Source organism: Daldinia vernicosa (assembly GCF_022497035.1).
Source record: "Daldinia vernicosa strain CBS 139.73 unplaced genomic scaffold F5Y00scaffold_23, whole genome shotgun sequence".
Lineage (NCBI taxonomy): Eukaryota > Fungi > Ascomycota > Sordariomycetes > Xylariales > Hypoxylaceae > Daldinia > Daldinia vernicosa.
This window is the reverse complement of record NW_025953939.1, coordinates 476,915-491,784: the sequence shown is the minus strand read 5'-3', so window position 1 is coordinate 491,784 and position 14,870 is coordinate 476,915. Positions and strand designations below refer to the sequence as shown.

The 14,870-nt window shown below is 47.9% G+C and overlaps 4 protein-coding genes across 4 annotated transcripts; 2 read left to right on the top strand and 2 right to left on the bottom strand.

Moving 5' to 3' along the window:
* Positions 1–2,207: 2,207 nt before the first annotated feature.
* Positions 2,208–6,126, bottom strand: F5Y00DRAFT_237253 (DUF676-domain-containing protein). Its single transcript, XM_048007790.1, has one exon. It carries the CDS (start codon positions 5,780–5,782, stop codon positions 2,462–2,464), a length of 3,321 nt encoding a protein of 1,106 aa, XP_047864908.1. The 5' UTR covers positions 5,783–6,126; the 3' UTR covers positions 2,208–2,461.
* A 2,810-nt stretch (positions 6,127–8,936) lies between these two features.
* Positions 8,937–12,041, top strand: F5Y00DRAFT_79140 (uncharacterized protein). The gene is made up of 4 exons (XM_048014152.1): positions 8,937–10,074; positions 10,129–10,320; positions 10,397–10,909; positions 10,967–12,041. Exons 1-4 carry the CDS (start codon positions 9,194–9,196, stop codon positions 11,943–11,945), a joined length of 2,565 nt encoding a protein of 854 aa, XP_047864907.1. The 5' UTR covers positions 8,937–9,193; the 3' UTR covers positions 11,946–12,041.
* On the top strand, positions 12,042–12,516 carry F5Y00DRAFT_79073 (uncharacterized protein). Its single transcript, XM_048014150.1, has one exon. The coding sequence runs from the start codon at positions 12,137–12,139 to the stop codon at positions 12,404–12,406; it is 270 nt and encodes an 89-aa protein (XP_047864906.1). The 5' UTR covers positions 12,042–12,136; the 3' UTR covers positions 12,407–12,516.
* F5Y00DRAFT_79108 (uncharacterized protein) lies at positions 12,314–13,781 on the bottom strand. Its single transcript, XM_048014151.1, has one exon. The coding sequence runs from the start codon at positions 13,538–13,540 to the stop codon at positions 12,626–12,628; it is 915 nt and encodes a 304-aa protein (XP_047864905.1). The 5' UTR covers positions 13,541–13,781; the 3' UTR covers positions 12,314–12,625.
* Positions 13,782–14,870: the final 1,089 nt, after the last annotated feature.

The window sequence follows — 14,870 nt, the reverse complement described above, 5'->3', positions numbered from 1 at the left end:
CCGGTAAAAAGCTTCGATGACGCTGTCGCGGTTTTCTCCATAACCTTGAAGCTTCAACCCGACTTAACTTAGCAACCATACCTACTCCTATTTCATAAGCGCCTGCCTGCGGGTGGCTACGGCTACAGATACCCTATCGGTCCTGACGGTTCGACGTACGGCATCCGGTCCTCTAGGAACGGCGCCAAGGTGTCATCTCTATAAACCGCTACACGAGGTTGCTCACATAGTCTCGCCGCGGAATAGGGGTTCATAGTGCAGGAACGAACAGTCGCTAATGAGTGTTAGGATATCTAAGCGAGAAAGACATGCAGATATAGACTTCGGTGGGCGTTCGAATACGCAAGCCGAGGCGGGAAATCAGGCCCGGAGATGTACGACTTCGTTCGAAGTTCATGATGCTAAGAAGACGTTCGTATGACGACTCTACTGTGCGAACAGTGATCTCGACTAAGTAGTCGATACAAGTCCAAGATGCTAGCGACATCAACATCTTAGCATAAGGCATTACGGATGTTTTTGTTGAGATGTATGGTTAGGGGGCATCCATTGCTGGGTGAGGGTGAGGGTGAGGACGAGGGTGTGGTTAGAATAACAGAACTTAACGTACTATTGTAAGCAATATGAGGGTACCGGACAATCAGTCGAAGATAGTCTGAGCCGGATAGGCTTTAAGGAGATAGGTCTTCCTTTTTCCTTGAGTCCGCGGAAGACTTATCCTGCTTAATGTGTAGGCTATAGCGGAGAGCATGAACTACTTTAGGTACCTAATGCAATGATATGCAGCTACGAAGGCCGATTGTGAATTATTTGCATAAAATCGGACGTCTACAATTCTCATTACAGCATATATGAGAAACGCAAAAGGACCAAAACGATGGAAGGAGACCTAGTTAGGCTTAAGAATAGGGAGTTTTACTGGTTCGATATTTAACCATCGTTATAGGTTAGGTGCCTAGTATAAAGCCTCGACATTAAATGTATTCATATCCATGGTTTCTTAAGATACTAACCTAAAGATAACCAACTGAACTCCATGTATCCATGATTTATAGAAATAATTCAAGGCCATAAATATGAGTCTATGATCCCGGTGAATAAAAGCTATATGAGAGACAAGCCCTAAGAATTTGGCAATAGTTCGCAACATATTATGCGAACCGTGATCATCTTACCTCTACTTGACACTAACCTGAAGCTTAGTGATAGGAAAATGAAGGGACACGAGTTTGTTTCCCGAGGTACATTTTAAGATGAAGCCTAGTTCATAGTCGGTGGTTATCTATATGCCTGTGATGTATCATACGAATCGGTCCTATATGAGTTTGTCCAGATATCTGGCCAGCTTGGCCTAAGGGAGCCGGGACACTCATGTATTAATGCATGCACGGCGGTGTAGATTGATCAACTGCTTTGTATATTATGTGCTGTCGAACAAACCGCTATACCACTAAAAGGTTATTTGGTAATAGATTTTATTCTATTATGTTTTATATCGGACAGATAGAATATCTGAAATGTGCCAATGAAGAATATTGCAAACTAAATCGTCGCTATAGATAAACAATAGCGTATGTATGATCCATATTGAAACTGTGAATGATATATGGGAGATATCTTGTAGCCGAGCTTAGGACTATGTCTTGCTGATTCACAATTAATTTTAAATATCCTCTCCAAAGTGCTATACGGCTCATAAGCAATAGTAGCAGTAAAACTACTGACACATTGAAACCCTGAGCTTAGAAAAGGACAACGGGGTAACAAATGGCCCTCATTCTTAGATGGCTATGGTGTAAACAGGTCGAAAGACAATGAGATGCTCATGGGTAGGATCGTGGCAGCTGTAGCCGCGTTTGTTTGTACGGTTAAAAGCGAACATTTTATTGTGGAAGACATCTTAGACTTTGTTGATATTTCTCATCTTTAGTTGGACCTGGGTTTCCGTTGGAAGGTACTAATATATCTACGGTTCGGTTGCAACGTATCTATTCTTAATTCATATCAACTAATGGTGTCTTTGGAATGAATATAATATTATTGTTAACTTGGGATTTCGAACATGATCCTGGTGTTGATACATGTAGGCTAGGCTGGCCAACGACGGTTCAGGTCGCGGGTGTCATACCTATAATACCTACTGATGTGAGACCCATTTTGGGCTCGAAATATTGAAAATAAAGGCTAGTCACGTATATATCGATATGTCGTAGTTAATAGAATAATATTTAGTATGTATTATAAATAATATATATATATAAAGTCGTTCGGTTCATATAGCTCACCAATGTCAAAACAATATAGTATGGTATCTCAAAATAGGCCTAGTCCTGTCATTCCAAACTGATGAATCAAAGATCTAACATGCTATGCTCAATTGTCCATGCTCCTCTATCGAGACTCCCACGCTAAGTTGGTAACCCTATTCCCAAGTTTCAAAAAAACACTTCCTAAAGATGATCTATTGCTTTATGTCTGAATCGTTAGGCGCATTTCCGCTTCCGCTGCCCGGCTTTGGGCTTGTGGGGCTCTGGGGGCTCTTAGGACTCTTTACTCTCTTTCCGGCGCCTTTACCCACAATCTTTTCTGTCCAATTCCAGCTCGGGCTGGTAGCTCTTTGCTTGTCGTTGTCTTCGTGCCCCTGAGATGTCTGGATCTTAGGCCTACCATAAGCCATATCCATATCAATTTCGCTATCATCCCCACTGTCCGCAAACTCGCGATCGCTCCATGTTGCGGAGTCGACCCTTTCATACGATGGACGAGGCGGCGGATCTCTTGAACTGTAACGAGTCGACCTCCTTTCCTGTGCCAGGGATGGTAGATCTGGAACAGCATCCGTGGCCTCGATAGCTTCACTTCTAGTATGCTTGTGGGTCATCGCACCGTCTTTGCCTTTCCGAGGTTGGGCGTCTTCTTGTGTGTAGGTCTCAGCGCCAGTCTCGTCAGGTCGTTGGTCCATAGGTTTTGCACGGTCACCAGTCTGCTCAGATTCGTCTTGCATGCGAGCGGCTGCACTGTCGCTAAAGTGAGCATCAACCAAGTGTTTAACAACAGGCCAACCAAAAGCGTTGGCGAACTTGCGACGCACAATGATATTATTGTGCGCATCCGGCTCTAGTTTGACCAGGACTTTCCGCCAACTCAAACCGCGGTGGTATGCCCGAGCGATCTTTTCCTCAACCTTCATGTTGGAGCTGTCAACAACATCATCAGCATCTCTGCTGGGGTCAGTATGCGCAAGATCATCATAGTCGTGAGTTGAAAGTTCAGAGTCTGCATGCTCAACCCCGGTTTTCGGCGAAGGGATATTCACATTCTCATCTTTAGAAGATGAAGAGGCGCCGTTACTGTTTGACTTGTGTCGGAAGCTAAGTGTCTTGACCGTACGTTTCTTAAGCGGTGGTGGTGGAATATCAGACGGATGATAGACTCGATCATGAAATATGGTCCGTGGACGCTTTGAAGGGTCAATCAAGTAGTCCACCGTTGGTAACTTGGGATTAAGAATATCGCCCGCGGACTCAAAGAATGTCGTTCTCGGAGGAGCAGATACGTCATTCGCCGGGTCTTCACTAAGCTCATGGCCGGAAGATACCTTCGACTTACTTGACGACGCCGAGTCCGTGGCTGCGTCTATCTTCAATGTTTGACTGCGCTGATAAATTTTGTTCTCCCGTGGAGACGGTGGAGGCGTTTTACGAGTTGCTGCTTTCTGAGACTCGCTGGATTTGAAAAAGTTGAAAAAGCCCGAGAACGCAAAGTCGTTGTTTGTCTGTGAATTTTGATTTGCCGCACCCGTCTCCGACAGGGGAGTGGTTATGTTAAGACTGCGCCTATCATCTTCTACAATTGCGTTAGTTGATGGCTGAGGTACTTCGTGAGAGTCGCCATGAGAAGACTCAGACTCGACGCCGGATTGTGACAACGACGGTGTCTCTTCAGTTGTCGGTGACCAGGGACCTCTTCGTGACGACACATTAGCACCTGTCAATTCCGCCCATCCGAACCCGACGACGGTTTCAACCAAGCCGGCTTCACGTCGAGCCTTTTCCACCCGACCAAGTCCTTGCCAGTCTAGAAATAACAGGCAGCTTGTGCGCAGCGGTACAATTCCATCGTTTACCACATTTGAATATACGGTCCGGTTGCGAAACTTCTTCAACGCAGTATGTGCTGGGCCGGTTGGCAGAATACGCAGCAGCGGTTTTGACTCTGGCTGTACCTCTCCTATTACCTTCTTGTGGGCACTCTCCCCGAGGGTACCTACTAATGCGCCCCAGCCGCTTCTGGCGATAGTTGGTGCCCGCCAAGTAAGACCTAGATCTTGCCCAGTTCTCCCGACGAGGCCAAAGTCCAGAGCGAATTTGACATATAAGGGGTTCTCGTTACTAAGGCCTAATAACGGAGATGCAAGGGCAATGAAGTTGATCGGTCGTATCAAGTCAAAAAACTGGGGTGAGTGCTTCTGGATATACGCTATAGCATACACCTGGATAACGCCCCCTAGCGAGTGCCCAATAAAGCTGATGCTGGTAAACTGGAACTTGCGGCTTTCCTCGTGATGCTGGCCCTTATGTACGGTGCTATTTTTATGTGCAGGTTTTCCCGACGCATCATCACTCCCACCGTCACTTTTGAAGGCATGACTAATACTCTCAGTCGCCGCCTTTTTCCTCGATGGTAGGAAAGGTTGGTCTGGGTAGGTCATGGAGAGGACCCAACGTGCCAAACGTTTGCCAAGAAACTTAATGCCCCTTTCTGTTCGAGTAGCATTTCCAGAAAAGCCTCTTACTACGACTTCTTCTTCGTCGTATTCGTCGTCATCAGCGTCAGGAACGCCACCTTTTTCGGCCCTTTCCCGTGCTTTCCTGGCTCTCGCATCGGCCTTCGCTTGTTTCGCAGCTATATCGATACTCTCCTTCATATATAGCATATCAGCTCCAAGGTTACTATGCAACCCATGCGTTACAACAACTAGATGGATTTTCTTTGGAGGTTGCCTTTTTGTGTTATCATCTTCCGTCTCCGTCGGCTCCACAACACTACCGGTTGCCTTGCTCACACCCGATGCTTTGTGGTTTCCATGGTCCCCATCGTCCCAACCAGGAAGCGGTGGTGTATTCCAAAGACTTGCCGTATCCTCAACCTTTAAGGCAATAGCCTTCGAAAAGACACCCTTCGGCTGGGCGGGGTGATGGCCATCTTTTGCGCCTATACTTTGTTGAAAATCGGTAACCTTGCCTGGTTGTGGGACCTGAGCTTGACCGCCTATGACTGGCACGCCACCGAGACTTAAACTCTTTTCGTCGCGGGCGAGTAATACCTCGTAGCCCACGGCCGCACTGTTAGAGAAGATAACCTGGCTCGTAACCTCAATGATCCAGCTCGCAGTTTTGGGAGCCTCTTCCTTCGTAGTATCATAGCCAAAATCACCCCTCGCAGCTCCTGTTCCGGCGCTCTCGCGGATGTTGTCTGGTACGATCAACTGGCATGACCACGTACCTCCAGCCTTGAGCATAGGCTCAAATTCAGGGACTCCATAACGTTGGGGGTTCTCGAACTTGCTATTCGGATCGTAATGGGCGGGACAGGCGGAAACGTCCAGAGTATATGGACCGTGGATAAAAGCGGCTCGTAGGGGAATAGGGGAAGTATTGCGGATTCGTAGGTATAGAACGTCGGGCGAGGGTAGTATTCGGTCGTGCGACGGCGCATAAGTTACGGTGTAGCGGATGACTTCACCAATTTTGACGCTGCCAACCTGGTGCAGGAGAAGCATGTTTCAGAAGGGTTCCCCACGAGAACCAATCATCGACCTGGAGACACTAGGTACGGTCAACGGTATATGACGAAATGTAAACGAATGGTTAACATGAGAATGAGAGCTCTAGATGGTAGAACTAAGAGGATCGGCAGGGCATATTGGAGAATGAGGTATCGACATATTACAGGTTCGTTTTTACTAGTACGTAGGGAGATGAGCGGAAATGAAAACTTAAAAGATAATCGGAGTGATCATTGCGTTGTTTTAGTGGGAGTGAGCGTCGATCGTATGAGATCGTGAATGTATGTATGTACTAATGTTAAAAAAAAAATAGAGGTAGGGTCTAAGAAAGAAGCACGCGGACAAAGTTGAACAAAGATCCATGGATCCGCAGAGTCGGGCATGGGCAGCTGTTGCTACCGATAATGTCGCTACCGATAACAATGTGCAGCGCCAGCTAGTGTAATGCAGTACCGACGTCACAGATACTAAAATAGCGCCGCCACGCTTAAGTCACCGCTTCTATGTACCCAAAGCTACCCCCCATACCACTTCTACACTTCCCCTTTTAGCAACATTTAAGACCTACAGCATGGCGTTCACTACACATCCTCACTCTTATCATCCGAATTAACTCTTAAGCTGAAGGATCATCCTTGCATCTTAGCGAATATAATATTTTCATCGTGTACCTCACGTCTTATTTCTTCCTCTGTTACGATAAGTTGTTTGTTTAAGTGCCCGGTTAATTTGTTTCAATTACACAATTAGGAACTTATGAGTTAAACAATAAATAACTCAAACGCTACCTACCTATATGGTATGATACAGACCAAGGGGAAATAGCGCGTTCTAAGAATTGCTACTGGAAGTTCTCTAATAAAATATAACTCTGGTATAATATATGCCAAAGCCTTGTCAACCAGGTTTAATAGCTCTTGTATTTTCGTTCGTGGGTATTAAACCTCACTTTAAACTTCTCTCTTTGACTATTATTCATTTCTTATCAAGTAGGGTTAGTAATCGCGTATTGGTAGTTATGTTATGTTCTCTATAATAGCTGTCTATACGTTGCCTAACAGTTTATTGACACTCTTCACCTATAGAGCCACTCACTCCCTTGAGCAACCCCCTTTACTAGTTTAAAGCGAAGTTAAGCTTGGCTTATCTTAATGCTTTGATGTATCCTAAGTTTAATGGCTATATTAAGTGTTTACTAAGAGCGCTGTAGTAGAACTTGAACTTAATATCCGTCTGGTAAACTAGAAGCAGAGACAAGTTGAGGAATCAACCCTTGAGATAACCCGCGTATAAGGCATACCCGAGAGTGAATCCCTTATTGTTTTATTGTCTCGGGGGACACGCTTATTGGAAATGATCCTAAAGGCGACGGCCCGAATATTAATATATGGTTGTAGGGCTATGAAATATCTTATATCGAGAAGAGCACCCAAGCCGTCCTAAGCGGAATTCTAATGTTACGTAATTTTCCTGAAAAGCTTATATATCAAATAAGACATACGAAGCAAATGGAAAGATCAAAATTTCAAGCTTGCTGTTTTCCGAGGAAGTTTAAGGTTGTGTAGAACACTTGTTGAGTAACCCATACTTGTATCTTAACGTTAAGGCATAGTCTCTTAAATTTCCAAAGATAAGAGATTTGGGGACAACTACCCTCGAATAACTTATGAGATGTCTAATTGTAATTATTCTTCATTGTGCATAGAAATATTGACGGAGCGGCAATGATGTCGCCGTGTCTTATTTGGGCTTAGTATCGATTGATCAGTCTCATCGTACGGCCGACGCCGAAGGGCGATGGAGCTTGTTTATATATCTGATTTGCATCCAGTTACTTGGGAAGGATAGAACTTCCTAATTGATCAATCTACTGCCAATATTCTAAAATTAACCAAAAAAATATTAACTTGAACCAGGGAACGACAACTTGGGGTTACCAGTACCAGGTTGGTATGGTGTTGACAAGCTACCAAAGCTGAAGTACAATACATAGGTTAGGTAGGCTAGGGAGTAATACTACTATCAACACAGCGAAGCGGGCTTTGAGGAATGCATTCTCTCCAGCATAACTTTCGGTAAAGATTCACGGGATGGGCCGTTGGGCCTGAGGCTGCACAGGGCTGGTTGGTCCGGCCAGCTTTACATATGTAGTTGGGACTTTCGAAACTTACTGTTGTTGTACAGCAGCATTCTTCTGCTGCCTGATGTAGTAGTACTGGCCTGCCGAATAGGCAATGTTGTGTCAGATACGTGGGTAGGTATCCAACTTAGTAACACTAGCACAGTAATCGAGGCAGGCTACACGGCTAAACGCCCTACCACCTGGATCATACTTCAGGAACCATGGTAATCATTAATATATAGGAGCGAGTAGCCGAACTGTGAACAGTGATCTATCGTAGGATACGGTTCTCTTGTGTAACTTACTACCTGCCTGCGTGCCTGATGACTGATCATCCAACCACCCCTTTTTAATGCATTGGAAGGATGAAATCTTGGAATATTGGAATAGATGACGACGATCAGGAGGAGCTAACGCACTCGTGACGAAGGATTCTCTGTTTTCAATGGCATTTACTCCGAGTCACTTGATAGGAATTGTTCACCACAGGAAGTTGTCCCTTCTTCTAAACCTGTGTGCGACTGGAAAGGTTAGAGCTCTAATATTTTTTTTTTCTCAACGTGACGAACGGGCTGGAACTGACATGTGTGAGGGGCATCTGGCATGGAGGGGACCAGTCAGGAGCCAGGTTTTTAGTCGCGCTTGTGCCGCCAGAATCACTGTCCAACCAACGAATGGTCGTTTTCCAGGGGGTTCCCGGCCACTTAGGTCCACTCAAACAACCATTCGGGCCATTCCCCAAGGACCCCCAGGTGAAGATCGTAGGTGAGGGTCAGAACAGAGGGGCAGGGGGATAGCCAGCGAAGGCGGAGACAGTGGGAGACACCTAGTAATAGTTATTCCTTACATACCGTACTGTATCAGTATCATTCATGTACGGGTTAGAACCGATATTTGCCCTGACCATCTGTTCTCCCTTGTCTCACCTCCACAGCTTTTCCATACCTCACCTCTCGTATCTCTCCCCACGACAGCGCGATCCAGTTATCGTGTATGATCCCGTAGACGATTAAATCGTAATTAGGTGCCATCACACATCATTGTCCTACGACTTTGACGTCTATTGGGGATGTTTTCGCCCGATACTGCACATCCCACTCCTAATGCAGACTGCAACCATACAGCCCAATCAGCACTGAATTAAGTGCATGCAACTAGCCATTCAGGAGTAACCAGCTGTTCATTTCCCACGATACCGGCAGGATTCCTCAACCAACCGAAGGAGTAGAGCAAAGACGGTCTCCTCTACGAATCCGTAGGTACGGGGCTGATACAACGGACGAATGGCACAATCACAGCATGTCGCAGCCAAGCAGCGGGCCAGACGTCGACACCAGACACGCAGTCCCTCCCCATCTCGCCACCATGATTGGGACTCACGACATGATCCCAACCCCCATTCGCTGCCTTACCGACCCCGAGGACCTGAAATACACAGGTTTGCCGGTAGAAATTTAAAAATTTATTCTCAACAAGGTGCACCGCTGTCCGAAGACGACGACTCAGATGCTACCGACCCAATGCCTCATCCACAGCAGCAACTGACCCGTCCCCGGTCGGCCACCGTCGGATCTCGGAACGGGAAAGGTCGGGCAGTGTATCTCGAAGTAGAGGATGGCGATGACGATGACGAACAGGCCAAGATGATTTCGAGGCTTAGGTCTAGATCCAGACCCAGGACGCAATCGAGACACAGGACTAGGAGCATGACCAGGAGCGTGACCAGTAGCAGCGGAGACGATGAGACCTATGAACTTTCGACACCCCCGAGATCTACCCCCTTGTATCGATCTAGGCCTACCTCGAGGATTCCATCGCCGTCTTCATCGAGAAGTTCGAGTGTTGACACTGAGTCATCGGATTCTACAGAGGATGAAAGGCTTAAGCGCCGAGCCCGCAAAAGACCAGTCCAAGTCCCAGTAACCCCGCCTCCACCCCCGGTCGACCGGGTCTCCCGCCGACGACAACGATCAAAACATCGAGAAAGACCTGCCTATGAAGAAGACAGCGACGAAGAACCCGAATACGAAACTACGCTCCGTCGTTTGCGAGAAAGGTCCAAATCCGTGCCGCGATCAGGACACATCGAGTCACGAAGCACGTCCCGGATTCGTCCTCGTCATCGAGATCATTACGATGAACCAGAGGCTAGTTCATCAAGACGGTAAGCAATACAAATCATTTAATGGTTGGGAGATAATTCTAACGACCCCATTAGACCTCATCGGAGGAGGTATTACGAGTCTGATGCGGGATACCCTGCGAAGCCCTCTCTTCCACGGGCGCATACTGCTCCCAGTTCACATGTAGCGTCCCAGAGTATGAGTTCCTCCTCAATATCTTCTCCTGCTTTTCTGAATAGGTTTGTGGATTCAGGACTCCAGTCGCCGCCCGAGAAGCACTCCAAGATGTAAGTTTCAAAGCAAATCTAGCAATAACTCGCCGGTAAACGAACGATGCAAGCCTAACTAATCGTCTTGAAACAGAGTGGAGTGTGTTGTGTGCCTCGACGACCTACCGTCTTCGAAGACGGCCAAGCTCAAGTGCGGGCATCGGATGTGCAAGTCATGCCTAAAGCGCAGCTTCAAGCTCTCCGTCAAAGATCCGGCTCAGATGCCTCCAAAATGTTGCACGTCGGATTGCATCCCGCTAAAACATGTCGATAACCTGTTCGACATCGAATTCAAGAAGACCTGGAACCGGAAGTTCCACGAATTTTCTACTCGCAACCGTGTATACTGTCCGGGTAAGAGATGCGGCCGGTGGATTAGACCTGACCAGATCCAGCAACACCGTAATGGCCGCAAGGTAGGTAGATGCGGTAGCTGTCATACTCGCGTATGCTGCGACTGCAACAACAAATGGCACGGCTCCGGCCCGTGCCCTGCTGACGAAGAGACGAACCAGATTCTACAGCAGGCTAAGGAAGAGGGATGGCAGCGTTGCTTCAACTGCAGAAATATGGTAGAGTTAAAAGAAGGCTGTAATCACATGACATGGTAAGACATCTTTCTTTATGACTAGGACTTTGTCGGGGGGTCTAACGAGGAACTTAGTCGTTGCGGTGCCGAATTTTGCATGATCTGTGGGCTGAAATGGAAGACGTGCGAATGCCCGTGGTTCAACTATGATGGAGCCGACGCCGACGGGCTCGACCACATGCAAATTCCGGAACCGATGATAGACCGCGAGAGGTTAGGCCTCAGAAACGCTCCACCTGCTCAGGGCTTTGCTCAGCCTTTTGATGCTAGACGCTCTCCTGGCAATGGACTGCGAACTCGACCAAGTCCCTACGATGACGAGCTTATGCGCAGGCGTCTTCAAGAACAGCGAGATGAAGAATTGGCGCGGCGACTTCAGTTTGAGGACAGTGAAGATGAATATATGGATCCTGCCGATGACATTATGGGCCTCGGCAACAACACCGCCACCAACACGGCGCACTTCAACATGAATAACCCCTATAGACGTCGAGCACAGACCGTAGTCGCGCCGCCAGCACCTGCGCCGCCACCAGTAGGACCGTTCGAAAGGACAGCGGGTTCGGTTGCAGACTATGTCACCGGAGTGAACAGGGCACGCGGCCTTCGTGCCAGCTCGATGGAACGCCGTCTCGCCGACCGGTTCGAACAGCGTCAAAACCCCAGCCCGGCTCCCCAAGGCTTCGGACAGGCCATACCGCCTCCCCCGGCCCCTCCCCGAGCTATGGGCCCACCGCCACTACCGCCCCAAGCCCCCTTAACGACACCTCCAATGATGCGTAGACACACCGTGGATGACGAAGACTTATACGAGATTCCACGGGCCAGTCGGGTTCCCGAACGGATGCTCCCCAGACGAGCCGCGACGCGCGGCTACATGGACGACTCGGCTCTATACGAGCCCGGACCTCGGGTGCGGCACCGCCAGCGAGCCGCGTCGACATCGCCCAAGGACTCCGTTCTCGCCGGCCTCACCGGGCCGGGACGCGGCATGCACCGCGTATACGAATGGGTCGAGCACGTCGAGCAGGACCCGCACGCACTCGCTACGTAGAGATTCGATCATGATAACGATGTTAGGGCGATGGATGATTTATTGAGAGGAACGTTTTCCCGTACTAGGGCACATGTGTGTTTTGACGATTTGTTCATGAAGATGCATGGAATGATAATATGGTTTGCTAGGATTTTCTACGGATCTCCTTTTTTGTGGCAAGTTGTATCACCATCTACATCAATACGTTCATGCAGCAGCAGCAGCATTATTTACACGAGTTAATTCGAGTGGGCTCTGCATTAATATTACTGGGTATGGTATTGAAAGTCTCAGGACGCTTTTGTAACTGCACTCGGGTCAGGTCTAGGATCAATCAATCAGGAGTTGCGGAACGACATTATCCATCGCTATTATTATTATGTTTTTTTCTTCAGGGGATTTATTTATTTATTTTACAGGCATTTTTTATAAGGAGAATCAGAACTATCGCTTTTTCTCTCTCCTTTCTACAGATATAGAAAAACCCAAAAAATAAGTATCGATTCTTCTGTGCCACTCGCTCCTGAGCAATGCCCATATCCTTTCCTAATACGAGTACATAGTAGTAAAGACAGTGGAACTTCTGAATATTAGGGGATATCCACAGTGAAATTTCAGAACTAGAACACCTTGCCTGCGGAAATGACAGATAACCTCGCCTCGACGCTTCACATTCTCCCATCATACAATTATTCTTCTCAGTATCGGGGAAGAGGTTCCCCTTTTATATCCATAATAGCGGGCCTCGGTGCTTCAGTTAGATGGTACATGGGCGGTTCTAACGGCATGGGAGTTTGGCCCATCTGGTATGCGCTCGCTTCGGGTTGCGGCTCGGAAGACTGGAGGGCTGCTACCGCTGCGTATGCGGGAGGCTTATCGCTTAATCCGTGTGCCGGTACTGGGGACAATGGAGATACGGCGCTGGATGTGACCGATGGAGAATATGTAAGTGCCGGAGTTGGCAAAGCCAAACCAGACATAGACGAATTTGTCATTGACGGAGATGGGGCATTTCCCGGATATGGTGTACGTTGGAACCTGACATTATGCTCAGACGGATCCTGGCTTCCGGGCATGGATCGGGTTGGCGGAGTTGGCAAATGTGCGCCCGGGGGAGAGAATTGATAGTTGCTCTCGAGCTCATCCTGCTTCCTGCGCTGCTCTAGTATACGCTGTCTCCTCCTAGGTCGGATACGGAGGAAGTACCACACGGCCAGAAGAAATAAGAGTGCAATGAAAGCGCCTATTACAGCTCCTGCTATCATCCCACTGCTGTGACGGTTCTCGTCATTGTCATCGTCATCGTCACCGGGCCCCTTCCCTTTTTCCTCATTCTCCTCTTTCTCCTGTTGCTCCTTTATATGTTCGAGAAGCTTGTCACAGAAGGGAAGATCGGGGTCGTCGCTATCAGGATCACATCCTGGATCCCTAGAGACAACTACTCCTTTATGATTTATGTCGACTGAAGCTAGCCTTGCCGCAAGTGCCTGGGTAATTTCAAGGGGTCTTCTTGATTTAAGTGCCAGCTCCCTTTCATCAGACCATTTTGTTTGCGCTGTATTGTCCGCGGTGACGCTGGCTACGAGCGCCAGTAACATGTAAGGGAAACGCATAGCGAGTGACGGGACGGTGCACGTCAAAATCGATGTCTGCAACCTAAAACTGACCACAAGGTAGATGAAGACTATAACACGACTAGATTCATAAAGCTAAAGACTAGCCTATTACAAACGAAAGAGAATGTGAAGAGGGTAGTTGGCTAGCTAAGTGGGAAGAAAGGATAGCGGTCTATCTTGGACATCCGAGCGCCGAAGGACTTTGCCAAGGGGTGTTTGTTCCAGCCACTAAAAGCCCCAAGAACCGCAGCTCGTTGCAGCACCTTCACGAGGTTTACTTCATACTAGCTTAACATTTGTATTGAAAGGATTCATTGATAGGGCGTACATATAGCCAATTACGAGGGAACAGAAGCTGCACTGCCCCGATGGTGGAGGATGCTCGAATCAGCTCGTTCTAGTGACACGTCTTACACGGGGCTCCACATGAGAAATCGAAAGAATATGTATAGCCCATAGCCCATAGTCGCCCCGAAGGATGGGGGAACTGCTGGCACGAGCATTGCTTACGGCATGCTGGGTATGGCAAGTCAGCAAGTCTGGTAAAACAATTCTCCTATTGTTTCTCCCGGACGTGGGGCGGCGAAGGCCGGGATTGATGCCGAGACTCGCACTGGATCGTGCGTATCGAGGACCGAGAACTTACGTCAATATATAAATTGGTCTTCAAGTCCAAGTCTACACTTTTTGAGTATGGCCCTAGTAAACCACACATGACTCTTTTAACCTAATGGGCAGGCCTGGGAGGTTAGATTTTGCGCTCTTTATGCAAGCGGACGGCATTCCCTAGCCGACTTAGAGAGCTAAACGCGTGCACACCGTGGCTGAGACCTCGCACCGCAGCATCCGTAAGAAAAGGAGTTATTATCTAATCCGTCGATAATCAATAACCGTCTACGGTTTAGATGTTGCGATGGTCTCTTCCCTCGCGTTCAGGGAGGGTAGGATCCTTTTAGGGCGGTTAGGATGCAGCAATAACAAGATACTCTTATGACATTTCAGATTGGTTTCTTCTTTAGCACTGTAGATCGTTTCCTCTTGACGTCGACCATCTGGCTTCCTTTAGGGCCAATAGCCCCCACATCCAAATAAAAGCCAAGAATGGCTAACAGTTTCCACCTTTTAGATGCCATGCTATGCCATGCTATGTACCTAATGTATGCACAAACATGCAGAACGATGTTCGTGAAAGGCAGTTTTTTTTTTCTTGTTTTCATGACGTTCGCCCGCTTTGATTACTCCGGATGAGAGTTTCTACTGGGCGCCGAGCACCGAATCAGGGCTTCGGTCTAAGTGCTGACGGCGCAGCTAAATCGATAGCGTGCGT